Source organism: Solanum verrucosum, unplaced genomic scaffold (genome assembly GCF_900185275.1).
Source record: "Solanum verrucosum unplaced genomic scaffold, falcon-dt-bn FXZP01000117.1, whole genome shotgun sequence".
In the NCBI taxonomy this organism is placed as follows: domain Eukaryota; kingdom Viridiplantae; phylum Streptophyta; class Magnoliopsida; order Solanales; family Solanaceae; genus Solanum; species Solanum verrucosum.
Window position 1 is genome coordinate 919,431 of NW_026020014.1, and position 27,096 is coordinate 946,526.

A 27,096-nucleotide genomic window follows, 5' to 3' on the forward strand; every position below is an offset into this window, starting at 1 on the left:
GTCCACGGCGGCCGTAAACGGAACGAAACAAGCGCAAACGCAACACGACGGCGTATTTGGTTGGCAACAGTTGCAATTCTCACATTTTGGTTGCTTAACCCCAAGTTCTGCATCAATTCGTTAAATATTTATCGTCGTTTAGCCAAAAATTCTAATAAGAGGATTCAAAAATGAAAACGTTTCACTAAATTCTTTTCTTTATATAAAAACAATTCAATCCCCTTTACCCTACATAGCTCGGACATAGGTTATTATAAATTAATGTTGTTCGATAGTAAATTACCTCGACGAGTCAGTCTATCGGCATTGCTGGGCACAGCCGGAGATAAAACAAGCATAAAGATGATGATTGTAGCCAGAAGAGTTTTCATCGCCATTACCTTAGACTAAATTTTGATAAAGCTATGATAATGTTGTTAATTAAGCATACACTATTTCACTATAGTAGTTATATAAATAGAGCTTGATGATGTAATAAGTTTTATATTTATAATATGTTGCTTGATACAACAAGGCAAAAATCAATCACCACTTTTTAAAGTATACGATGGATGTTTTAATTAATTAATTACACCACCCTGTTGGAATTGTTTTAATAAGTAAATTAAACTTCTTTGATTAGTCTACCATTAAAAGTCTTTGAAACGAGATTAAAAGACAAGAAATAGTTTGGAATAGGCTTGGGGTCTAATGTTTACTCATATATTGCTCAACCTTCATAAATCTTAGTATGTGGCATAACGCTTTCTCCAAATATTTTCACTTAACTCAAAAGAGATTCTTAGACCATGGTGATGTTAACAGAGGCGGACCCACCCCTCGTGGGTGCACATGCACCCGTTAACTTCGGAAAAAATCATGTATATATATGCATATCTATCTTGAGAAACTGACAGAAATTAGGATATAATTAATTAATAGTGCACCCATGAAAAGCATAGGAGTGTTATTGTGCTACTGGTACAAGCTAGAAGATCCACCCGCGAGACCCAAAATCTTCAAATCCTGGGTTCGCCTCTGGTGATGTAGTCTAAAGTTCACTGAATTTGCGTTGGACGATAAAGTTCACAAATAACCACTTTTTAATTCTTGTAATTGAAAAATAACCACTATTAATCTGCGTTTGGACTTACCCAACTTTTGTCATGTCTATTAGAGTAGGAGCAAGAACAATAACAAAAATGAAAAAAAGAACAGCAATGAGATAGATCTAGCTAGAAATACATTAGTTGATAATCATCAACTCTATATATAATAAGCTTTGCATATTCTTGACATATGGTCAATTTCCCCCCACATAGATAAAGTAGTAATAGATAATGAACTATATTCCAATATCTCATTGGTAATTACTAATTATTCTCCAATCTGAATTCATTCATATATAGAACTATTAATTAAGGATCATACTATGGATTATTATTATTATGAGACTGAGTAACGTAACAGGCACAATAACAACATGGTGGTGGAGGTGCTGTTGATTGGCAACATAGGCATGGTGGACACTTTGGCTTCTGATAAAGTCCTGCAAAAACATTCATATTGTAAATATATTGTTTAAATGAACTTTCCGTGCATATAACTTAAACTCAAAAATGTTCACGATAAATATTAGTAATTGGAAAGTATACCTCTATGGTTGATTAATCCTGCTTCTGTGCACGGAATCACGCTAGCATTTGAAATAAACATCACAGATATAACTCAGGCAATGAGATTGAGACCAGACCTTGATACAAAATAATTACTTGCCATTGTCTTTTTTAAGTGTTAATTTCTTCACATTATAGCATCCTTTGTTTTATAGGTGCTCCATATGCACAAACAATTTATTACATGTCTTTGTTATAATTCCGCGTTAAAAATTGATTATATGAACTGACGTTTGTTCTACTAGTACTAATTCACTTAGTTTCTAGAGAGTTTCAAATATTCACAAGTCTGCTAGCTAGTCATCGGATTATGTGCTTGGAATTGACTCTCAAGTCTTTTTCTTGGATATTTTCAAACAATTTAATTCTGGGTCTGAAAATTTACAAAGTCAGGTCATTTCTTAGGTAATTACAAATACAAATTTCTTCATCATCATTAATCAATATTCCATTCTAATAAAACAGTAACTGATTCCTTACTTATACTATTTCTGTTCATTCACTATTTCAAATATAGATTTTCACTTGTCACTCGTAACATTTCAAAAAAAGACAAAAAAAAAAAGAATTCTTCATATTTTACCGTTAACGTTAATTACCTATTTCCTAAATTATTTTTCGAGACTTAATACTACACATCATTAAGAAGGGATACTGTGGGAAAATAGTCATGTCAATCGATTTTTTTTGTATAAATTATAGGAACCACATATTATAAGTACTAAATAACATCCTATCCCTTCTAGTTTTCTATTTACCAAAAATCCCTTAAAAATGATGTTTGCGGGATACATAGCGTTGTGCACAGGATACATTAGGTTTGATACATTCCACATAGCAAGATACATAGCGTTGTGCACGGGATACATTAGGTTTGCTACATTCCACATAGCGGGATATATAGCGTTGTGCACGGGATACATTAGGTTTGCTACATTCCACATAGCGGGATACATAGCGTTGTGCACGGGATACATAGGTAAATAAGGGATTTTTGAAATTTTTGAAATCAGTAGGGATAAATGGATATTAAGATAAGTAAAGGAGTGTAGTTAAGTAATTTGTCTTTTCTTTTTTTCTCTTTGGATGAAAGGGGGGAATCGCCGTTTCACAGCCACTCCTCTCCTTACAGTCAAGTGGCTCCTCTTTTAGAGACCTCCAACCAATCTATCTACCACACGTCCAAAACATTCCCGTATCAAGTCGAAATGTGATCAACAGGCCAGGGCAACTTTCGAGTTTTGTCAAGTGTATGGAGAAATTAAGGTATGGTTGAAATACTGTTCAATAATTATTTTTTCAATGGTATAATAAATGCAATTCGACCTTTGAGCAGTTAGAAACTAAAGAGAAAGAATATTGCAATTGAGGGCCAAAATAAATGAGTCAGCTGGCCGGTCATTGCAGATTTATAGACTTTGAATTGTTCTTCTGTAAACAGTTGAACTCCTTTTCTCCTTATTCTTTAAACTTTGAATTGTTCTTACACTTACGTAGTTATAGTGCACAGATACAAGTAGTCGAGGAGACGAATGTGATATTTCTCAGTTTGAGTTCGTAACAATGCAAATGTTTGAATGTGACTTCAATAAATTACTGTGTTGCTTGTTGTGTGCTTATACAAACTTCGCAATGAAGGCACAAAAATATAGAAATTATGAATTCATCAATAACTTCAGACTATTACTTCAGATAACCTTGTCTAAATTTCTTGCTCCTATGCAACGGTTGACACACCACTCCCTTCTCAAACCTTCATTCTCTTGGACGGGCCTTGATCAATAATAGGATCAATTGGAGGCGGCTGAGTCTCTGGTTGCTGGTTTTCAGAGGGTTCTGAAGTGGAAGGGGGTGCATAGCCTTCTGGGAAAGGTGGAGGCGGAGGTACTGGTGGTAGCTGCAAATAGAAATAGTATCTCCACTTTAGAACTTGATCTATTGAACTTTAACACAAATATCCCTGTTAATGAACCCTGGGACTGCAAATAAAATTTCAGAATACTTCCAAGATAACTACTTCACAACTCAAATGAAGCTACTTAGCTAAAGATTGACGACCTCATACTTTAAAATGAATTGGACAAGATTAATTGGTTTATCTAGGGTTAAAAAGCTCCATGCAGACCATACAAGTTCCGGTGATAAGGAATTACATTTACCTTCCGTTGTAGAGAAGCAAGGATGTGATCAACTCGCTTAAGTTCCTTGAAGTCGATGGCCTCTTTGGCGGGCTTAGTTTCAGATGCTTGACTATCATTTTCTGACTCCACTGCAAAATGAATTTATTGAATAGAATCAACGTAATGAAATAATAGTAAAAATGATAGAAATTGACATTGCAAGCTGAATGTAAGATTATTGATTTAAACAATGGAGTATAAGATTTTGTGTCATGAGAGAGATGTAAGTCGAACAACGAAGACTTCTTTTTAGAACATATCCATGTATAACAATATATACACACTGCACACAGGTCCAACTTATCGAAAAGACATACACACCCAGGTCTTAACTCCCAACTTTCAACCTGACAACTAAATGGCTATGTGTCGTAATCAGAAATTCAGTGTTAAAGTAGCCTTCAGAATTTTTTTGTTTTCATTCAAGCCCTTGAAAGGAACTAAAGAATAAAATAAACTTGTTGTCTACTACATCTTCACCTCTTTTTGGGTTGGGGTGGGTGAGAGTGGGGGAAGGGAGATTTGGGTGTTTGCATAACTCAAAACCCTTTCTTTGCAGATAGCAAGATAAAATTCTAGTAATGGCACACTTTTCTCCAAAGCACCCACATGCACAAAAAAAAGGTTTTAAGGATGGAAAATAAAAGGAAAGAGATATCAAGATACCATATCCAATCTTTTCAAGCTTTGAGGATGCAGTACCGAAAGCTTTTGATATATGATATAGAGCACGCCCCTGTCAAATAAGTAAATGAAGACAATGAACATCAATGGTCTTTTATATTCCATCAATGAATTCTTCGACCAACACAAAATTAATATGTGATATCCATACCGCAGAAAAAAGGGGACCAGTTTTCCACATAAAAGCAGAAGAGTACTTTAAGCATATCAAAAGTTCACACATATTACCTGCTTTACACAATACTAAAGACAGATAAATAATTAAATACAGAAGAACATTAAAAAACCAATGCTGGTTCTCATTGCATTATCCCTCTAAAAAGTTTCCTCCCTATGAAATTTCTTAGATGGAATTCCTTGTTTTTTTTTTTATGACAAGGAAATCCGCAGCTGCAAAAAGTAATGTTGCTACTCAGGTTTGAACCGAAGACCTTTAAATAATCAATCACATGGAATTCCTGCAGTCTCTCCTCCAATTTCAACTTCCTTTTTTTTCTCTAATTCCTTCGAAATCCTATAAAATTGATAGAACTCCATCCACAGACCGAACCGCATTACCTAGCTGAGATCTTCTAGAGATAGCTTACTGAATTTCTTCCTACAAAGAACCTACATGTCATGCCTACTTCAAAAGTTCCTTTTATGAGTCAAAATACGCAGTAATTAAAAATCAATAACCAGGAACCAGACCTTGGCGTGTATTATCTTTAATAACATCTGGTGCCACAAATGACTCACATTAAAAGCATATACATCAAAATAAAAAATAACGGATCAACAGTGATCTTTCCTAAAGTACTACTACAGAAGACAAAGCTGCATTTCTTCACTGCACACAGAAGTTCAAGTGACTGAACAAAGCCATTGTTACCGTATACTCTCATCCATCCAGTCTCTCATCATGTTGTACACATAAATCCTTAGAAAGTCATGCTTTTGTTATTTATTAAGTTTCAAATAAGAAAAGAAGAGATCCTAAATTATTAAAATGGTACTATCTGCAAACTTTTTTATGCTCATGAAGAAGTATTTATCTAACTCTGCTTTGGCACTACGTTCACCACCCTCTGAAGGCTTCAATGCCCCTAGTTTTTTGCAAAGCATACAACAGTTCCAAAAGTAAAATTCCTTTTTAAGGGCAAGGAAATTCTTGCACACCTGGTATGGATCACTCGGAGGAAACACCAACAGAAAGATCAGATGTTCAGAATGTTAGCACCAGATCAAAACCAATCTGCCGCCAGGAGTATAAAATAGTTTTTTCCTGGATAAATCAATATCACATAATTATTGAATTTGGAACAATTACCTTCTAAGTGGTAGGAAGGGAAGTTTGTCAAGCGACGTAAGCTATTCTATACGGCGGAAGGGAGGATTTTCTTAGAAGATTTATCTTGAGTGCTCAGTCAAATAACTATCCTTCTCTGAACAAAAAGACAGAAGAAGGGAAGCAAAATATATTTCCTACCCAAGAAAGAGGCTAACTTCTTTGCTACTAAACTGCCCAGATTCTTAAGCTGAAAGATAAAGATTGCTACTCTTAGTTTGTCTAGATAATGGCATATAAGATACAGGTAGCAAAAGACAATTTAATGGCATCAAAAAGACTAGAATACTAACAAGTCGAGCTGCAAACACATTGCAGAGCTGTGGAGCTTGGTATATTGAACCATCCAAGATGTAATAAGTCAGCATTGGTGTGACCTTCTCAGGGCTATCCCTCTTTTGCTTACGGATGACAAAGAGATTAGGCTCCATTACTTCACTCAGCGTGTATTCCATGCCCGTCATTTTCCTACAAAACAAGTTGCATATTCAATTGCACAATTAGTTGTGCATGTCTCCATTACCTAATACCATACATTCACATATGGTCTTGTAAAATCAAGGAATACTCATACCAATTAAGTCCTTGCACTTGCTAATGAACTTGTGCAGAATAACAAAATCATTAATTTTCCCCAAATATCAGTTGCCTCCAACTTGTACTTGTGTCTATCAAACCTCTTCCAACATACTCTCCTTTCCCCAAATATCTAACCCTGCCCCAACTGCAGAGCCACCTTTCGTCGGAAAATTACTTACACTGTTCAGCTAGGTTAAAATTTCCCCTTAATTGCTTTTTAAGTGCGTCTGCTTTTAATAAAATTCCTGGCTCAGCCATTTGCCCGCCCCAAGAACTCCAAACTGATTGAGTAAATTTTGCATTTTCAATCTACCTTCTACCAGCGGAAAAATTAAAAGACAAGTTGTGAATTGAAACCCCAATAATTCAATTTCACAATGTCAGCAATTCTAACTGTACAAAGATTAAAACTTCTTTCTGTTCGTTTTCTATAATTTATTCCCAACCCAATCATAATCTCAGCAAAAAAGGGGAAAATAAAAGAACAAAAACTAGGGAAAGAAATCATACGAAATATGAGAGAAATCCAGCGGGTGGATGGCGCGGGCACGGAGTTGTTCATTATTGCAGGTCCAATCGTAGAACGGGGAGAGTGCAAAATAGTCGAACACTAGGTTTCTGTCGAGCGGATAAGTATTCAGCCATAGCTGGTCTCTGAAGCATATGCTCGTCATGTCCGTCCCAGGTAGCGGTGGAGCCGCCGGTGCACTACCGTCGGCGTTCGGCGGCATCATTGGCGTCGACGCCATCTCGCCCTTTGATTAATATTCACTACACGGTAAAGAAATAGCACTAGAGTAATTAAACAACGGACAAAATATCAAATGGGATGCTCGTTATTTGGGAGGAAAACATTGGATGCTCGTAATTTACAGTATACATCTAAATTTAAAATTTAAAATATTAAATTAATTTAATTTAATTAACTTTAAAAATTAATTAAAATGTACCGTCATAAAATGAAACATGATAAATAAAAGTGAATTGAAGACAACAACTTTTTCTATTTAGTTTTGCTAGAGAGTAGTTTTTTCCGATTTCTTATTGGAGGTAAGTAAATCAACATTGCATAAATTTAAGAAACAAAGAAAACTTTAATTTATTTTCAAAAAAGTGCTAAAAATAAGTAATTTTACAACCTCGGGAATAATTGCTATCATATAGTTTTACATATGAAATTCAAAATTCTATGATAATAGCTAGTATTCATTTAGTTATAACTAAAAAGTGGTCAAATATCAATATTACTGCTCCATTCATATCGTTTATTTTAAGTTAGGTCAGTTGAAAAATAACATTAATTATGAAATTTCGAATTCTAAAATATTAATTATTTTTTAAAATACAAAGCTAAAAAAATATGACTATTTATGAATTTACCCACGTTTTCTGACACGTCCTAATATATGGTTAATGAAATACTTCTGATTTATCAGAATAATTATAGTTATTAAACAAAAGCATCGAAGCCTACAGAAAATTCAAAAAAATTCTCACCTAAGGGGTAGGGTCTTTCCTTCCCCAGAACCTTTTACCAACATAATTTTTCTCCAAAAATAAACAAATTTTACTCTCTAAATTCCACAAAATATATTACTACTAACAATTAATCCCTTATATTGTTAAGGCATTGATGAAACCTGAGCAACTTTGTCTCTGGAGGTAAATATAATATGTTGGTCGCTAATTCCTATTTCTATTGATATTTCATGATTCAAAGGATGTAGATTAATTGACATTCATGTAGCATATAGCCATGAATTCTATGTATTTTTCAAGTATCTGAGAAATGCCTCATCGTGTTACCGCGAGGGCAAAATCATTTTCTTCTCAACCATCAATTGCTCAAAAATTAAAAGATGATCCTGTAGATCCTAAAAATGCTCAGGGTAGCGTTACATGTGTTTACCAATCTCATATCGGTGGATATTGGCGTAATGTGACTGTTATATGGAGAAAAAATATGATGAATCATTGCCTTACCATATCTGTTGATAGCGTAGAAAATGAAGATCATCAAACTTGCAAGATTGATCTAAAACCTTGGCATTTTTGGGCTAAAAAAGGTTACAAGACATTTGAGGTTGATGGACATCAATTGGAGGCTTATTGGGATTTAAGATCAGCAAAATTTTCTGGTAGTCCTGAACCATTTAAAGATTTTTATGTTGCGTTAATTGCAGAGGAAGAAGTTGTTTTATTATTAGGTGATTACAAGAAAAAAGCTTATAAGAGAACAAAATCAAGGCCAGCTCTTGTAGATGCATTGTTGTTTTACAAAAAAGAACATGTTTTTGGTAAGAAAAGTTTCTCAACAAGGGCTAAATTTGAAAACAATAAAAAAGAAAGTGATATTGTTGTAGAAAGTTCAACTTCAGGGCCAAGAGATCCTGAAATGTGGATAAGTATAGATGGGATTGTTTTGATTCACATAAAGAATTTGCAATGGAAATTCAGGGGAAATCAAACGGTACTAGTCAACGAGCAGCACGTACAAGTGTTTTGGGATGTGCATTCTTGGTTGTTTTGTGAACCTGGTTCTACTCATGGATTGTTCATTTTTAAGCCAGGGGTGTCTGAATTGGAAAGTGACAGAGATGGAAGTAGCGTTGGAGGTGACAGTGATTGTAGCGATCATACTAAGTATTATTCAACGTTGAGTCACTCCAGAGCCTCGCCTTTTTGCCTTTTCTTGTGCGCGTGGAAGATTGAGTAACAATGAAAGAGAGAAGGAGAAAACACATAGGTGGTATGAAAGTCCTAATGTGAGGCATGAGCAGAGGCGGACCCAAAATTATGTAAATTTGATGAGTTCAACCTTTTAAGGTTCTCATAATTTAAATTTGTTGCTGTTTTAAGTGAAATTTCACGTGTATATTTATGTATTGTATCGAAAACGATTAGTTTAATTGAACTCATCAAATCCAAGGTCCGTTCGCTTTTGGAGAGGAATTGCCTCTGCATCAAAGAAAATTTCTTGTGGATTAGTTTGAGTAAGTTTATGGGTTTCCTTTTTTCCTTTTTATTATCCTTCTCAAAGTCTATGTGACTTTTGTAAATTGTGTTCTGTATATTATTCAGCAATATGACACCAGTATTAGAACATCAAATGGTTGACATTTTCTCGATATCTTTTATTTGAATTTGGAGCTTGAAATCTCATGTTCCTCGTCAACATGATCGATAAAATTGTTCATATAGTTTATTATTTTAATCTCGTGATATGTATGTATCTTTCTTATAGATGTACGTACATAAACCATCCGGAGTACTTCATGATTAAATTGATATTATCGTTTTTCATTGTCATTGTCACAATTTTCCCCTCTTGAAATACTTTAGACCAAGCAGTGGTTGACGTATTCAAATTTAAAAATATTTAGTTAAATTCTATCCTATAGTGCTAATATTGAGAATTTTCTATGTTTGTAATTCAGCGGAGAAACTGCAAATGGAGAAATCACAGATATTTTAATGGGATTTCAACTCCAATTCATGTTCTAAAAGTAAAATGTTTACTTAGTCTCTTTTAGTTGACTAGACCAGGCCCCTGTAAACTAGTTGTGATTGTTTTTTGGAATGTGCATGCTCCATTGTGTTGAAGGGGAGTATTGGAGCAATGATAAAATAGTGATCTTCCTATGACTTATAGATCACAGTTCGAGCTTTGGAAACAGTCACTAATGTTTGTATTAGAGTAGACTGTCTATATCACATCCTTTTAAGTGTGGCCTGCTAAATGCAGGATACTTTGTGCACCGAGCTGCTTCTTTATATGCTTTTTCGTGTTAGTTTAGACTAGTGTTTGTCTTCTTGAGCAGTCACATTCACTCGATCTTTTATAACTTTGATGCCGCATTTGCTTGACGTCATTAAATAGAATTTTCTTACTTCATCAGAAAAAAAAAATCTAATGAAACTTAATTATCAAGATCGTCATCATTAGCAAAGTCAATCTCTCTCATGAACTAAGCTTAACTATTTTAATCCTCACTTCACTTTCTGGCATACGATGGCTACTGATAAAATAGATTGCTAAGAATAGTTCCTGTACGGGATAATTCTAACGTCGTAACTTCTTGTGAATTTATAAAAACAAAATAATTAGTGACGCAACCAGGATTATGCGTATAATTAAGCTTGTTAATTACTCCCTGTTCTAGTAATCAAGAATCTAAAATTTTTGCTTAGCTTCAACACTGAAATAGTGAAATGACGAAAGACTTGATTTTTATCTTTCTAATTTGTATTTCTCTCTTTGCACTTGAAGCTAACGCCCAAATTGATCAATCAGGTATATATAATTTCGTCTTTCAACTCAGTTTTACTTTTAATTGAATGATGCTTCTAATATTCTTCAATTTTATTCAGGATTCGTAAGCATAGATTGTGGAATTCCTCAAGGTTCCAACTACACGGATGTAGCTACAGGACTACAGTATGTATCCGATTCAGGTTTCATCGATACAGGTAGTAACGCTACTATCTCTAGTGAGTTTCATTCCGATGGCCTGGAACAACAGTTGTACACTCTCACAAGTTTTCCTGAAGGAGAACGAAATTGCTACACCATTAGAGTTCCAGAAGGAAAAGGGAAAAAATACTTGATCAGGGCAAGCTTTTTATACGGAAATTATGATGGAAAGAGTCAGCTAGTGATCAATTTTGATCTTCATCTCGGAGTTGACTTTTGGACCACGATTCATATAGTCAATGCTTCAGTTCCGTTATATGGAGAGATCATACACATTCTCTCATCGGATTTTGTACAGGTTTGTCTAGTAAATAAGGATCGAGGAACACCATTTATATCCGCACTTGAACTGAGACTCTTGAATACAACCATATACAAGACCACATCCGGGTCACTACAAACATTCGTACGTCTTGATCTTGGCTCAACAGCCACTCAATTAGTAAGGTAAATACTCTTTGTTTTCTTTCAAATTCATCCTCTATAACAACATTTTATTACTATTAATATACGGTCAAAAAAATTCATCAGGTACCAAGATGACATATATGATCGTTTATGGTGGCCATATAATAATGTGGCAAACACGATATCATTGAGTACGACTTCAACCATTGCTAACACCAACAGTTATTTACCGCCGTCAAAGGTGCTGAGCACAGCAATAACAGCAGATAATGACACTGATGGAATATCACTTTGGTGGGAACCTGCAAATTCGACAGATGAGTACTATATCTACTTGCACTTTGCAGAGATTGAAGCCAACCATGTAAATAGGCAATTCAACATATATGTTGATGGAGAGTTGTATGAGGGAGCATTTGCTCCGGACTATATGTCCGTAACCACAGTTTTTTCAACATCAGCTCTACAGCCAAAATCCAGGCACCAAATTTCCCTCAACAAAACGGGAAATTCAATTCGTCAACCCACCATTAATGCCATCGAGTTGTATAAAGTAGTCAAGCAAATCATAAACCCTCAAACAAATGACTTAGATGGTAAGTTTATGTGCACGCACACAAACACCTCACTTTTCAGAAATAATAAATACTTTTAACTCGTAAGTCGTAAAAGCTTTGTCAAACAAGCTATGCCTTAAGTTTGAATGGATTGAAAGGATTAATAATACTAATAGTTTTTATTTCGAATCCACTAATTATTTGACATTAATTTTGCTATTAGTTGATGCTATTATGAATGTCAAATCAACGTACGGGGTTAAAAAGAACTGGCAAGGAGATCCATGCGGCCCTGTAGCTGACATTTGGAATGGCGTCACATGCAATTTTGATGGGGATCTCCCCACAATTATATCCTTGTATTTTCCTTATATACTCTAAACATGTTTCTTCTAATTTTGCTCTTTGGAGGATGAAACTAACATATAGTTAATTTGTTGAGTAGAGACTTATCTTCAAGTGAATTACAAGGGACAATATCGCCTTACATAACAAGTCTCACAAATCTAGAAACGTTGTAAGTATCTACATACTGCAAGCTTTATCACTTGCAGCAAACTAGAAAATGAAGAACTTGTACGAGGCTACTTATTGTTTCACAAATTAGTGGACCCAAATCATGTATTTTTGGGTCGAACAAATTTTTAATTCACCAACTTGTGAAACAAATGAAGTCTCGAGGCATTAAATAAAATTTTCACTTATATATTTAAGTATAATTTTTATGACATTCTTGTGTTTCTGTTAAAGAAACTTGTCAAGCAATCAGCTGACGGGAGAGGTGCCTGCCAATCTCTCACAACTAGCCTTCTTACAAGAGCTGTAATTTACTCTCCTATAACTCATTTAGTCTCAATTTATGCGGCACAGTTGCAATTAATATGATTTTTATGACATTATTGTTGTGTTTCTGTTGAAGGGACTTGTCAAACAATCAGCTGACGGGAAAGGTCCCTGCCAATCTCGCACAACTACCCTTCTTAAAAAAGCTGTAATTTACTCACTCATGACCTCTAGTTTACAATTACTACCTCTGTATCAATTTATGCGGCACAATTCCAAATATGATTTTAAAATATTTTAAGTTGTTAATAAATTTTGATATATAGTAATTTTATGTTCAATTCACTATCAAAGTTTAGAATTTTGAATTGTGTCACATGAATTAGAACAGAAGGGGTATTTATTTAATTAGAACACAGAGTAATTTGGTTATCTTTGTGACAGATACTTGAAAGGAAACAGTTTCTCCGAAAAAATTCCTGAAGAATTGCTGGCAAAATCAAAAAATGAATCACTCGATTTGAGGTTTTGTTCCACTCTCAGAATCCATGAATTAATTTATGAGTATACAAAAAACATCTAAGATTGATTTAGAAAATTATCTCCCCTATGATCGATATTAATTTCTCATATAATTGGTCACAGGTTAAATTGTGTAATCAACTCATCTAAAATTATAGTCTGATGTTATATTGAATTGTTATCAAGTCGTTAGATAGTGAAGACACGGTTTTATTTACTTATAATTACATTTCAATTAATTTTTTGTCATACAGGTATGATGAATTTCGTCCTCCGAAAGATAGTAATAACCTTAGTGCTGGTGCACTAGCAGGAATTATTGCATCCGTGGTGGTCTTGGGCATCTTGGCTTTACTACTACTTTGGTTTATAATTCGAAGGAAGAAAAACAAAAAAGGTGAGCAAATCATAAGATCGATCGATGAATTGCCAGATGATTTGTCATTGAAGAAATTAATTTCTGTAACAGGGAATATCACTGGGACAGAAAGAACAGTACAGAATCCAAACATTGCATTGGAGTTGAAAAACCGGCAGTTCACATACTCACAGGTCTTGCACATGACAAATAACTTCCAGAGAGTCCTTGGTAAAGGAGGTTTTGGAACAGTTTATCTTGGCTATGTCGATAACCGTGACGTGGCTATTAAGATGCTGTCCCCATCTTCAGTTCAAGGGTTCAAGGAATTCCGGGCTGAGGTAAACTGAAGAAGTATTTTTTAGTACATAAGACATTATATTTAGTTAACACGAATTTGACTTGACAGGCTAGTCTCCTGATGAGCATACATCATAAGAACTTGATTTCTATAGTTGGGTATTGTGTTGAAGGCACCCACATTGGTATTATTTACGAATACATGGCCAATCGAAGCTTAGACATGCAACTATCAGGTACCTGATTTATTTATAGTCAAATAAATGTTCTTTAGATCACACATTTCACAAGTCTTTAATCGTTGCGTGCAGATAGAAATCCAAATGCTTTAACATGGGAGGAAAGACTTCATATAGCATTGGATGCGGCACAAGGTATATATATAATATATACACCACTAGATGAAAATAATTTCAGTCGAGTTTTAGAATGATTAATTATATATTTGACGTGTTTCTTTTAATTTTAACTGAAAAAATAATGAAGGATTGGAGTATCTACATCATGGTTGCCAGCCACCAATAATACACAGAGATATCAAGTCTAGTAATATTCTATTAGATGATAAATTCCAAGCAAAACTTGCTGATTTTGGTTTGTCAAGGACTTTACCAACTGGAGAGGGAAGTCATGTTACCACCATAATCGCGGGTAGTCCAGGCTATCTTGACCCTGAGTACGTTCTCTCTCATTTTATTAGTCTGTCTCAAAAAGAATAACAACTATGTATATCTAATTTTAACTCTCGATTGACCTGCAGTTACTACAGGACAAATAAGCTAACGGAGAAAAGTGATGTATACAGTTTCGGTGTGGTTCTTTTGGAAATAATAACAGGACGGCATTTACTAGGAAAACATGACAAGATTTATGTAATAACGTGGGTCAATGGTATGATTAATGATAACGGAGATGTTTCAAAAATAATCGATCCAAGATTAGGAGGAGAAGTTGATGTGAATTCAGCAAAGAGAATTGTGGCATTAGCAATGGCTTGTGTTTCTCTTGAACCAACAAATAGACCAGCTATATCTGTCGTTGTCACGATAATAAAGCAATGTTTAAGGCAGATGATTGATAATTATGACTCTAATTGAAGAACACAAAATTTGGATAATGTCCTCCATCGATCCTAGGATGAGATCGATGATCGTGTGTTTATTTGGTTGTGCAATACGTAGTTTTGTTTCATGTAATTTATGTACAAATACTGTATTTTAAATCAGTGAGTGCAGAGTACTATCACATTGATAGAAGTGTAATGAATATGTGTAAACAAAACCAATAACTTAAACGACCAAAATTACAAATTCATAAACTTCAAATTCTGACTCTACCTCTGCTAACTGATACAACTTTGTATAAAGAGATTATTCTATTGAAATTATCAAATGACTTAAAACAGATCTCCTTAAATAAACTAATTAAACAAACTGGGTACTTAAATTCCTTATCATTATTCAGCATTGATTTGATTATAAAATTGAGAGCAACGTCACAATTTTTATAACCGAGTACAATATTCCTAGAGTGCATCATCAACGTATATATAATAGTTCCAGCAGCTTCCTTATAGTTTGTTCGATCGATGTCTTTAATTTGTTTATCCCAAGGTCAACACCATTTTTTATGTACGACTTTAGAAAAATCAAACACGCGTCATTCTTCATGATTTGCTAAAATACTTGCACATGTTTTAAGTTTTATAGTATTTTATAAATAATGTTACAAATATATACTGTTCGATCAACTGATTTATCAACTGATTAAAATATGCACAAAACATATATATGATGTACATGTTTTGGTATGTTTATTATACGTATGTTAAATATCGAGTATATTTTTTGAACCTATTTTGTAAACTAGTTGAGAAGTGTTTAGGACAAATATTCTCATATGATAAATGGAAAAAAGACGATCTCAGAGCATTGGGACCAGAAGCCTTATAGTGGATATGGGCCTGGAGGCATGGCAAATTTAGCGGGTCAAATCAACTGCTTTGGGGCCTAGTTGGCCCATTGTGCGCTCCAAAATATGTCAAACTTCTCGTGGGCCGCTAGATTTGTTGGAGTCTTGGCCCAACATTCTTGGGACTACCTCGAAATAGACCTATCACCGATACTATGCATCAAAACTGCAATAAAATGCTTGAATTTCAATCATATGTTTCTCTGAAGTTTGTATTGTCAAATCTAAACTTAGATATCGTATATCTAGATTGTTTCGAATTGGGTAAACATCAAAAGTTAGAAATTGGGTACATGTTATATAGCGATATTATTTTCAAATACAAAATCCCATAAAAAAATAAAATAGAAATAGTAAACATAATAAATATAATCAGGCTCTATAGCTATAGTTTTGATATTTGTGCTTCATAGCTATAGTTTTATTTGCTATGAAAGTTATACGAATTTTGTATTTATACATTTAGGAATTTTTCAAAACTCCGTTTGTATATTTCGCTTGCCAATATACAAACAAGGTAATTTATTATGAATTTTCCATAAATCATATACAATAGCTAGGGTAAGCATATACAAAATTCTGGATTTATACAATCCGGAACCGAATTTACAAATTTCTGAATTTATACAAATCATGCAAATCGCAAGAATTAGGGTAAGCATATACAAAAATAAAAAGAATGATAAAAAAAATAGTTAAAAAATAAAAAAAATGATAAATAGTATTTTTTAACTATTTTTTTATCATTCTTTTTCTTGTTTGTTCTCATGTATCTAACAAGAAGTTTCTTATCATATAATTAGTGTACAAAATTCTAAAAAGTAGATCACAACTTACATTAAATATTTTTCCACTTATGCTTGCAAGGCGCTGACAACCTTGAGCCTTGTAAGGCTCATTGCGGTTGAGCCTTGCAAGGCTCATGGGTTTTTGTGCCTCATTTTTGAAACCCTAATTTAGACGCCGTTACAAATTGTTGCCCTTAATTAATTGAGTTGCCCTTTTGAAGTTTTTAAAAAGATTTATTGTCCTTTTGATTTCGGTCTCGCGAAAATCAACTAGGACAAGTAGATAGTCATATCACAATCGGTTTAACTAAAAGCAAAGTCAAATGTTCATTCCTATCCATAAAAATACACAAATAAATTTTTGACTTTGATATTTGCTAAAAACGGTTATGCTATGACTCTAGTTGTCCAGCTAGTTGGTTCATACCAATTTAAAGACATCATAGATGATAGACGACTAGCCACCACTAAAAGTTGTAGTGATCGATAATTATTATTTCTTTCTAATCAGAAATTTGAATTTAGAATTAAAGAATAAAATCATTTTAATAATATACGATGTATTTATGTATGAATTTGAACTAGTTAGGTCCAATGCAGATATCGAGTAAAACGAAGAAAAAAATCATGGCTAGCCAAAAATGAGCACCTTATAATATGTTGATTTTGTGGACATTATACACAATTGAAATAGAACAAGTAGGGAATTATTACAAGTCAAGTAACAGAACTTTCTATATTTAGTAAACAAAATCTGTAACCTCTTAATTCTATCCAATCAAATAAGTCCAATTATCCCAACCCCTCTTGCAGCAATACTACCAAAGACTCAAACCCCACTTTTTTTTTCCCAAAGATTCACCACTTTGCCTTATACCATCATCCTACTCGTCATCAACAAGAATTAATTGTACACATGTCTGCTTCTATTTCCTTCTTCTTCTTTTTCGCCTTTTTTTTAAAAAAAAACGATGATATCCGTGCCAGCTTCTAATCACATCTAGTTAGCTAGGCTTTTCTATCGGGCATGGTGTACGTAGTGCAGTTTTGATGAATTTAACTGAACTTAATATGTTTTTCACGAAGCATAAACAAATTTATATGTGAAATCATTAGAATTTTTAAAAAAGTATCAAATTCTTGAACCTATAATTACAAAGTTCAGTATGAATTCAGTGGTGAGAAAGACTGAAAATATATTGAATTCATCAAGATAAGTATCAAAGATGGAAATAAATTGCCTAGCAGTTTGATTGATATTTACATCACATTAATAGATGCATGATTTGTATGTATTTTTCTATACACTATTATCATTTAATCATATTTGATTGATATGTTATCATCATATATATAAAAGAGAAAAGACATAAAGTCACCACTAAAGTTGTCTCAAATATTTTCAAAAAGACATCTTAACTTTGCGGGTGTTTTATTACCCCATTGAACAACTTCAAAATAGTATATACACCCCATTTTTCACCCAGTACCACTTATACAAAAATATTTGTAAGACACGCACTAATAGTCACTTGCCACGTGTTAAAAGTAAATTTTTAATTATTTTATTTGATTTCTTTGGTTTTCTTTTTCATTTATTCTTTTTCTCTTTCTTCTTCACCTCAATTTCTGTTCCATTCTTTTTTTCTTTTTTTTTCTTCTTCTATTCCATTCCCTTCATCGTTTTCATGGGAAATTTTATTTCATGTGCTTTTGTTGGTGTCTTGCAATGGATTTTTCTTTACACTTTGTGTCCCTTTAGTAGCCAGCATTCATTTTTGCCTACTTACTACCACCAATTAATTTATTTATGAAAATAAATATCATCAAATAATCAAAATCTAAATACTCAAAATATATCACCAAGCAAAATTTGAAATTTAAATCACCACCTTCTCCAACTCCTTACTCCCAAATCGAGTTTTTCATAGTTTTACTATTCCCAAATCCCAATCTTGATTTGTAGGAGGAACTAATTTGTTTTTCAAAAAGAAGAAGAAGAAGAAGAAGAAGAAGAAGAAGAATGAACACAATAACATTAGTTTTAAAAAAAAACAATGACCAGAAAGGAAAAAAAAAAAATGAAGGAAGACATGGATACCCCAAGAAATATGGGTAAGCTAATGATGGTAGGGAAGATGAGAAAAAAGATTTGAAAAAATAAAAATATTCTTAATAAAGTTTTAAAAAAAAAAATACATGGGTTTTTATGTTTTTTTTTTAAAAAAACTGTCAAATTGGGGTGCCAGATGACAAGTTTACGTTGGTCTGAAGTTGTATCAAGAGTCTTCACGCGCTTATATTTTCGTGACAACATGAGTGGTGTTAAAATTAGTCAAAATGGTATATTTATTGTGGATTTAGATACTTTCGTGGGGTAATAGGACACCTGCAAAGTTAAGATATCTTTTTGAAAATTCGGGACAACTTCAATAATAACTTTATGCCTTTTCTCTATATAAAATTAACTAATATGACTTTATGTAAATATCAGATAAGTATCTAGCGGTTAGCATTTTTTTGCCTCCTGTTTTGCATAAAAACATTGTGATAATTAGGATTAAAATAAAGAGCAAGTGCCAAAAAGGAAGAATAAACGTGGTTAGCAATAAGGATTAGGAGTGAAAAACCCGAGGGGCACGCTTTGGATCGAATCAAGGAGACAGGACCACTGACTAGGATTCACTAATTTTACATTAAAATAAGGTTCACACTTTTCTAACATCTCTAACTAAGTACAAAAATCTGAAATTAAATATAATTAAACTTGCAGGTACAAAGTGGTAATCACTTTTTATGTTCTCCAATATCTTAATCATAGCCCTTATTATTACTTATTGCCTTTTGAGATCTTCACCTTATGGAACTCATTATGATGCTCATTATTGAAGCTTTAAGAGTATGCAATAATGAGTTCATCATGATATAATATTGGATCAAGATTATTTAGTTAGGCAGTAAAGCTAACTTTCTGAGTTATATCATGATGAAATAATCATGAGTCTGAGTGTTGATAACATTAATTTTTTTTCAAAATTGCTTAAAACAGAGAGTTACATATTTTCTTTTTTATCTAACCTATATACAAGAGAGGTGGAGCTAGAGGTGCAGGAATTCATCCAAACCCTTTAATTTATCGAAAAAAATGTATTTTATATATAACATAAAAGTTAATTTTTTTTTACGTATATATTAGATATTGAAATTCTCTAGACTTTTTTTATATGTTTGTCTTTTTATATTTTGAAGCTTTCCTTAGTGAAACTCATGATTAAGCTGCTAATATATATTGGCAATATAAATAACTTTTACACTAGCTATTAGATATATTTTTTACTTATTGAAGCATGTTATTTACTTTATTCTCTAAGCTCTCTTTTTTCCATTCACTAATCAAAATCCAGCAGTCATGCTTTTTTGCACAAGTTTCAAGTACACAAGATCAAGCCGGTAAAATTGGACTCATTTTCTCATTGAACGAAAGGTACAAATAAATCAGAATGATAGAATGTAGTATGTGAAATCTTCATTTCACGTGTCTACCATTTCACCACCAAAACATTTTAAAAGTGAATCATTAACAAAGACAAATCAAATCTCAAGTGCGTTCAAGATCAAAATTACTTGTTTGTAGCATAATTATTGTTCGCCAATTCATGAAGCATAAATCAAATTCAAATTACTCAAACTCAAGCTCCATCTAGTCTTGATATCAAGTAAGATGTACTAGAATAACGTATGTTAAATGTACGCTACAGAGTACAGACTACCATTCTAATTGAACAAGTCCTTATTTGTTCCATGCAAAGAAATAAAAATTATCAACTTCTTACGTACTAGAAATAATTCTTAGTCCCATCTTATAGAAAACTGAGGGGAGGAAGAATAACAACAAAAACAAAGATTTTTTTTTTAAAAAAAAAAAAAAATCAACTTAAAAAGTTTTTACATTGTCCCTTTCCTCAAAGAAAAAAAAAAGCATGTCAACTCTTTGGTCGATGAATTTGAGTAGGGTTTTGTAGTGGAAAATGTGGTAATTGCATGGGAATTGGGTAATTAAATGGTACTATTGAAGTAAAAGGATCTTGTTTTTGCCCTATTACTTCCAATGCTTTCACTTGTGACCTCAAAAATTTCAAATAATTTGCTGCTTCATCAAGCATTGATGCTGTATCCATTTTACTTCCTCCTGGTACTAGCCTTTGTAAAACCCTAATCCTTTCACTTATCCTTTCTCTCCTTTGCCTCGCCGCCACTGTCTGAGGATCCGTTGATATCTTTACATTCTTCCGTTTAGGCTTTTCTAGTGCTTCAGCACCGAAATCAACCGGCCTGAATGCTGCAGCTCGGTATATCATTTCTTTCATCTGTGCAATCGCCTCCGGATCGGGCTCTTGATCAATTGACGATACTGATGAACTAGCTTGTTGGAAATTGATGTTTGATGAACTTGGACGCTTATTCGTCTCAATTAACCTCGCCTTCTTGGATTTGGATTGTTTTTCCGAAATTAGCTGAAAATTACCACAATTTGACTGGAATAGATTGAACTCGCTCGAAGAATTCGCCAGAGATGATTGTGAAACTGCTTCATCTAGTTCATAAGATTTTCGTTTTCTTTGATTTTGTTCTTCTTCCTGTATCTTATGGTCAGTAGGCAGACAGGTCAAAAGCTGTTGATAACCTGCAGGCGGATTAATTCCGGCAGACTCTCCGGAATTCCACAAGCTATTCGAATCAGCAAAAATTACGGACATGCCATCGTCTTCGACTGATGTGTCCGTATTGTTGGTGGTGGTTGCTGATAATAAACAATCAATGGATTCTAGAGATACAGTATTGGAGATTAGCCCAGTTGCCGGCTTAACAATTTCGACACCGAAATCGGACATTAGGCCTAATGGATTATTATCACTGATGTAATTGTTAGGCATATTGAGTATTGGGGAAGAAGAAAAGCCTACATCAGTACAGTCCCGGGTTAGATCTGCTGCTCCGGCTTTAGCCGCCATAGAATCAGCAGCCAATCTATTAGCAGCTTCTTGGCGTTGTGGCATGTTCCAATTTGAAATTACATGTATTGGATCAAATGAAGATCCAAAATTAAACGGAGTTTCATTCCAATCCAAATTCTCCATTTCCGCTAGCTCTTCAATACCTGAATAATGTGAGTCATGGATTAAAACATGAAAAATCACTAAAATTTCAAGGATGTATTAATTCGTTGATGGATTCAATGGCAATAACGAAGTAAATATTGAACCCATCGACTTTGAATTATGGATCGATTAATGAACTTTTCTAGATATTACGGTGACAATCAAGATTGAAATTTAAAGAAAACAACAACTTACAATTAAGTTAGCTGCAGACTGCAGGAAAATTAAATGTTGCACTTCAGTGACAGAATGAAACTCTGTATTATTTAGTGAAATGCAGAAGTAGTGGCTCTAACAACCATATTCTTGACTCATATAAATCTGTGATAATATACAAAAATAGATTTTGCTAACGTCAGTTTTAGCTACAATTTGTCTAGTTGTATAAATGATTAATTAGCAGATGAAACTTCAGAAATTTACCATATAACAGAAAACTGGAAGCTGTTAGAGAAAGAAGAGTTTGTTTTAGCTGCAATATTGGAATACCAAAATACTTGACCCCTTTTGCAATATGTTGTTTGGAAGAACATTAGCTAATTACTATTTATATATGGAAAAGGAAGAAAAAAGAGTAGTATATATTTTAAATGGGAAAATATTGGTCGCACAGGAATAAAATATTTTATATTATATAAGTTCAAAGAGTTGACAAGAGATGTAATGTTCTTTATTATTTGTGGGGCTAGCTGTGGGGAGCTTCGATTATTATATATTTAAATTCACGATTTTAAGATTGCAAACGAAAAGTGTTTACTATTCGAACAATACAAGCAGCTTATTTGAATCTAGGATCTTTTGAAAATAATCTTCATCTAGTGAAGATAAAAATAAAATATTATAAATACGATATTCTTTATAATTATTAGTCATCACATACAAAATTTTATTGAATATATCATTATTGTAATCGTCTTCATCGTGGGGCTGTAAGATTATAGTTTTGCAGATGGGGAGCATGAGATTATTGAGATGCGTTCTGAACGTTAATAAAAAAGAATTATATTTATTATTCTCCGTCAGTTTGAATGTTGTTTTTTTCTTAATTAATAAATAATTAAACATTTTAGGAATTGAGAAAAGCTCTGTCCACCTCCTTTTTGGTTTGCTTAGTTGCTCTAGCAATTGTTGCTCCATGCGTGCTCTAAAAAGCTCATGAAACCACATGTATTTTGAAGCCAGTTTAAACTGATCAATAAGATTGTAATAAAGTGATAAATATTTTTTTATTTTAAATTTGAAAATTTGAATTTGAGCTTTATATAATAAAATTAACTTTATTATTAGAAAGAGCTTCACTCTAAATACATATGAATTTCTCGATATAAATTTGTGTTTAGTCGAATTTAAATATAAATATTAATGTGTAAAAACTAAAAAAAGATAAAGCCGATTTAAATTATATATATTAACCTTGTGAAAAATATTTTTTCAACTACTAAATTATCTAAGTATAATCAATATCTATACATAATTATTCATAAAAAGTAATTAGCAATCTGAAAAATAAAGTAAAAAACAAGTGATAATAGCTTAAAATATATTTATAATAATCAGTATTAGAAAAAGATTTACACATTTGATACATATAAGCAGAGGAAGAGAAAAATTAAAGCAGAAGGTACTAATTTAATAAAATTTAATAAACGTTTAAATTTTGAATTCATCTCTATCTATCTTAGTAGTGTATATCCGTCGAAGCAACTTTAGGCTTTGGCAATTTTTTCAAATCTTTCTAAAAGATTCCCTCTAATCATAGCTTTAATCATAACAATATTTTTGTTACTGTTACTTTTTTACTACTCCCTCTGTTTCACAAAGAATGACCTGGTTTGACTTGGCACGGAGTTTAAGTAAATAAAAAAGACTTTTGAATCTTGTGGTCCTAAATTAAAGTTATGTCAAATGTACAAAATTGCCCTTAATCTTGTGGTCTTAAACATGTCACGTGGAAAGCAAAAAGTAAAATGTTACCAAAAAAGGAAAGATGTCATTCTTTTTTAAATTGACTAAAAAGGAAATGAAGTCATTCTTTGTGAAACGGAGGGAGTACTTTTTAGTCTTCCCTTTTACCATCTTTTTTTAGATGATGATGACCAAGTTTACCGAGTGTCAATCATACCCTTTTAATTGGTTTGTCAGAAGAAAAAAAAGGCAAACTTTTTTGCAAATAGTAAAAAATAATTTGGAAAAAAGCAAATGACAGTCAAGGCATTTTTTAGCAAACTTTTTAGGTGTGCTTGGACTCCATTTATAAAGTTACTTTTTCAATTCCTTTTGGAGCAGTTGACTAGGCAGAACTGTAACTAATTATAAACTCATTTCTAGTTCTTTTTATTTTTCCAATGTTAATTTTAGTTGAAGGAATATGTTGTTATTTTTTTAATTACTCCTTTTGTCCTATTTTATATACTACTTTAAAAATATATTATCTTATTATAATTAAAAATAATTTAATTATTATTTAAATATCTAAGGATTATTTTAGACGATAAATTTTAAAATCATATTAAGGATCAAATAATGTCACATAATATAGAATGGAAAGAGTATATGATAATTCTCATTTCATAAGCTAAGGTTTGAGAATTCTAATAGGCCCAAAATCTATTTACAAAAATAATCACAATATCACTAGAAGTTCTTATTCCTTTTTTCATTATCCCCGGATATATTCCTATCAACATTGTGAAAAGGGAAAAAAATGAATTAAAAATTTAGGATTAAAAAATAATATCTTATCATTTCAATTTATGTGAATCAATTTAATTTGACAGAAAATTTAAGAATGAAAAAATATTTTAAATTTGTGATGTTAAATATGTCATAAAATTTATGCGAAAGTATAACATTATAAATTTATAATCTTAACTATATCATACCATTTGTATGATTACACAAAAAAATTTATTAAAGATAAAATAATATTTTTAATTTTAAAAATAAATAAATTATAATGGACAAAAGAAATTAGATTGAAGAATAAGAGTAGTGGAAGAGTTGAGGAGCCAGAGAGATGTTGGCAGGCAAGAAAAATGTTAGGAGTCAGAATTCAGAAACTAAGTGAAGATATCAGAAGCTCACCAACTTGCTCCTAGGACTTTGTCTTTTCACATCTTATCTATCACTCCCACTATTTCTTGTTTTTTATCTATGGTCGTGGTATTCAAATCAGCTTGTTAGCTTGTCGTATATAGACTAATTAAATATATTTGCTATCTCTCATAGTCTCATAAATATGTCAAAGCTTAGGATAGACGAGAAATAATCACTTATTGATATTTTTATTTTTACTGAAATTTAAATTGGTAGAACGACTTTTCAAATGAAAAATGTGTAATTTTTTTTAAAATTGATTAAAAATAAAAATGTGACATATAAATTGACATAGAAAGAATAGTATTTTTGCTTTCGTTGACATTTGAAACTGGCATAAACCTCATGATTCTTTCAGTTTACTTTATTAACCACTAAATTGAATGAAATATCAATCCATTTATTCTTTATTTTATTTTATTTTTTAAACTTAGAAAGAAATAGAAAAAATATGGCAATGTATATTTAGGAGAGCATCTAAAATTTCTGAATCCTACCCACATGTGACCCATCATTACAGCTCAGTGAAATGGGTTGCCATAGCAATTTGCTTGTTTCTGTATAAATTTTCCACCGAGGCCCCTTTCTATATTATCATTAAAAACAGATTGATTTGATTTTTTCCCTACTTGTACTTGTCAACGCTCATGTTTTTCTTCACCTTCTAGTCTACTTGTTCTTTATATTTAGATATAGAGTTGTTGAAACCAAATAATCATTTCACACCAATAATTAATTAACCTCGTAATAATTTGATTCTCTTTCTTGAAGTATATATATATGCTCCATTTACGTATATATTTTAACATAGTAGGAATCAGAGAAACATTTTTTAAAAACAAAGATAACATTCGAATGTTCAATTATGTACATCTCAATTATTTTATTGGATACTTATTACATTCTATTAATTTATAATATTAAATAATTTTACCCACATGAATTTAGCTAGATGGTTGAACTAGCTAGCTTGAACATATATCGATTATTCTGTCGAATATCTATTATTTTCTATCAACACTGTTTTTTTCTCCAATGGAATTTGGTGATTGTGTTAGTGCACGAACAAAGTCTGACATTGATAATTGAAAGGGAAAAAAACTACACATAAGGCGTATGATACTCTTAAGAGAGTTGGTGTAGATCTATTAAGAAAAATTGTATAGGAGATCAATGACAAATGCAATACTCAATCATTAGAATTCATCTTAACTTAATATTTTGACATGAAGCATATATTTTATGTGTAAGAATTCACTAAGACAAACATTTCATGACTTGATTTTTTTTCCCAAGAAAATGGAAAGGTCTTTTGGAATTTATAGACTAAATCTTTAACAATTGTGTGACTATAAATTACTTTACCGGATAAAAGAAGTATTTTAAAGTTAAGTCGTTCCTGATCATTAAAAGATGACATTCCTTTTTATACGGATTAAATAGAAAGTATGCCACATATATTAAAATAAAAGAAGTAACAAATAGTAAATCTGAAATATTGAAAAGTTTATAAGTTTAAAATCACAGAGAATAAACTATCAATATTCATTCATAATTTTTATCTACTTTATTTATCACTAGGCTACACTTCAACATAAGTAAAAAAAAAGAAAAAGATCTTGTGCTAACAAAGAAAAGTTGTAGCTAAGATAAGATAAAGCCAACTAGGACACAAATGATCAAAGAGAAACAAATCCCTCTTGGACGCAACAATAAAACAGAAATATGATCTCCACGTAACAGGAATTATATAGATGTTAGTTGGATCAATTTATTTTTTTCTACATTTGCTTAATTACGTCTTTTTTTTTTCTTTTTTCTTTTTTTAACATCATCTACTTTAATGTCATCAATCTAAGTTGCTTCAAGCCTTGAAAGCTTTTGTCATTATCCGTGGGATGATGAGAAGTTTCTTTGTCAAATAATACAAAATAGTTTTGAAATTTAGTTCAAGTACAAGACAACTCCAGTAAATCACAGCAATAAAAACAATCTATAAGTGTACAAAAATATTACAGTATTGATTTGATATACCGTAACAAATAACGGATAAAAAAAATACATGTAATTCATTAAAAAATCTCCATCTAGTTCATGTTTCCATTTTTAATAGTTTTTGTTTTAGTAAAACGAATATTAGACATAAAATTCCAAGTGCATAACACATAATGTGAAAGAAAGAAAAAATTTCTGATGGAGGAAAACATTATTACCATCCAATAATTGATTAGCAATGAGAAAATTTCAAAACTAAA

The 27,096-nt window shown here is 32.3% G+C and overlaps 4 protein-coding genes across 4 annotated transcripts; 2 read left to right on the forward strand and 2 right to left on the reverse strand.

The window, feature by feature from the left end:
- Nucleotides 1-3,179: 3,179 nt before the first annotated feature.
- On the reverse strand, nucleotides 3,180-7,251 carry LOC125820780 (mediator of RNA polymerase II transcription subunit 6). The gene is made up of 5 exons (XM_049500213.1): nucleotides 6,936-7,251; nucleotides 6,140-6,314; nucleotides 4,502-4,571; nucleotides 3,815-3,924; nucleotides 3,180-3,552 (listed from the first exon to the last, which is right to left on the reverse strand). Exons 1-5 carry the CDS (start codon nucleotides 7,172-7,174, stop codon nucleotides 3,403-3,405), a joined length of 744 nt encoding a protein of 247 aa, XP_049356170.1. The 5' UTR covers nucleotides 7,175-7,251; the 3' UTR covers nucleotides 3,180-3,402.
- Nucleotides 7,252-8,094: 843 nt separating this feature from the next.
- LOC125820795 (uncharacterized) lies at nucleotides 8,095-9,156 on the forward strand. The gene has a single exon (XM_049500232.1). It carries the CDS (start codon nucleotides 8,215-8,217, stop codon nucleotides 9,139-9,141), a length of 927 nt encoding a protein of 308 aa, XP_049356189.1. The 5' UTR covers nucleotides 8,095-8,214; the 3' UTR covers nucleotides 9,142-9,156.
- Nucleotides 9,157-10,637: 1,481 nt separating this feature from the next.
- On the forward strand, nucleotides 10,638-14,949 carry LOC125820824 (probable LRR receptor-like serine/threonine-protein kinase At1g05700). The gene is made up of 14 exons (XM_049500260.1): nucleotides 10,638-10,719; nucleotides 10,797-11,346; nucleotides 11,431-11,903; nucleotides 12,088-12,223; nucleotides 12,310-12,381; nucleotides 12,615-12,686; nucleotides 12,784-12,855; nucleotides 13,092-13,172; nucleotides 13,424-13,566; nucleotides 13,639-13,868; nucleotides 13,937-14,063; nucleotides 14,139-14,201; nucleotides 14,314-14,503; nucleotides 14,588-14,949. Exons 1-14 carry the CDS (start codon nucleotides 10,638-10,640, stop codon nucleotides 14,922-14,924), a joined length of 2,628 nt encoding a protein of 875 aa, XP_049356217.1. The 3' UTR covers nucleotides 14,925-14,949.
- A 5,603-nt stretch (nucleotides 14,950-20,552) lies between these two features.
- On the reverse strand, nucleotides 20,553-21,725 carry LOC125820688 (transcription factor bHLH87). Its single transcript, XM_049500109.1, has one exon. The coding sequence runs from the start codon at nucleotides 21,722-21,724 to the stop codon at nucleotides 20,570-20,572; it is 1,155 nt and encodes a 384-aa protein (XP_049356066.1). The 5' UTR covers nucleotide 21,725; the 3' UTR covers nucleotides 20,553-20,569.
- Between the last annotated feature and the right edge of the window lie 5,371 nt (nucleotides 21,726-27,096).

Excerpts from the sequence above, each read along its gene's own strand:
- LOC125820780 (XM_049500213.1), bottom strand. The coding sequence starts at position 7,174 with ATGGCGTCGACGCCAATGATGCCGCCGAACGCCGACGGTAGTGCACCG. Across the intron at positions 4,572-6,139 it reads ATGTGTTTGCAGCTCGACTT|GGGCGTGCTCTATATCATAT; the intron begins GTTAGTATTCTA and ends CTTATTTGACAG. Across the intron at positions 3,553-3,814 it reads TTGCTTCTCTACAACGGAAG|CTACCACCAGTACCTCCGCC; the intron begins GTAAATGTAATT and ends TTCTATTTGCAG.
- LOC125820795 (XM_049500232.1), top strand. The coding sequence starts at position 8,215 with ATGCCTCATCGTGTTACCGCGAGGGCAAAATCATTTTCTTCTCAACCA.
- LOC125820824 (XM_049500260.1), top strand. The coding sequence starts at position 10,638 with ATGACGAAAGACTTGATTTTTATCTTTCTAATTTGTATTTCTCTCTTT. Across the intron at positions 12,382-12,614 it reads CTCACAAATCTAGAAACGTT|AAACTTGTCAAGCAATCAGC; the intron begins GTAAGTATCTAC and ends TTTCTGTTAAAG. Across the intron at positions 14,202-14,313 it reads AGCATTGGATGCGGCACAAG|GATTGGAGTATCTACATCAT; the intron begins GTATATATATAA and ends AAAATAATGAAG.
- LOC125820688 (XM_049500109.1), bottom strand. The coding sequence starts at position 21,724 with ATGGAGAATTTGGATTGGAATGAAACTCCGTTTAATTTTGGATCTTCA.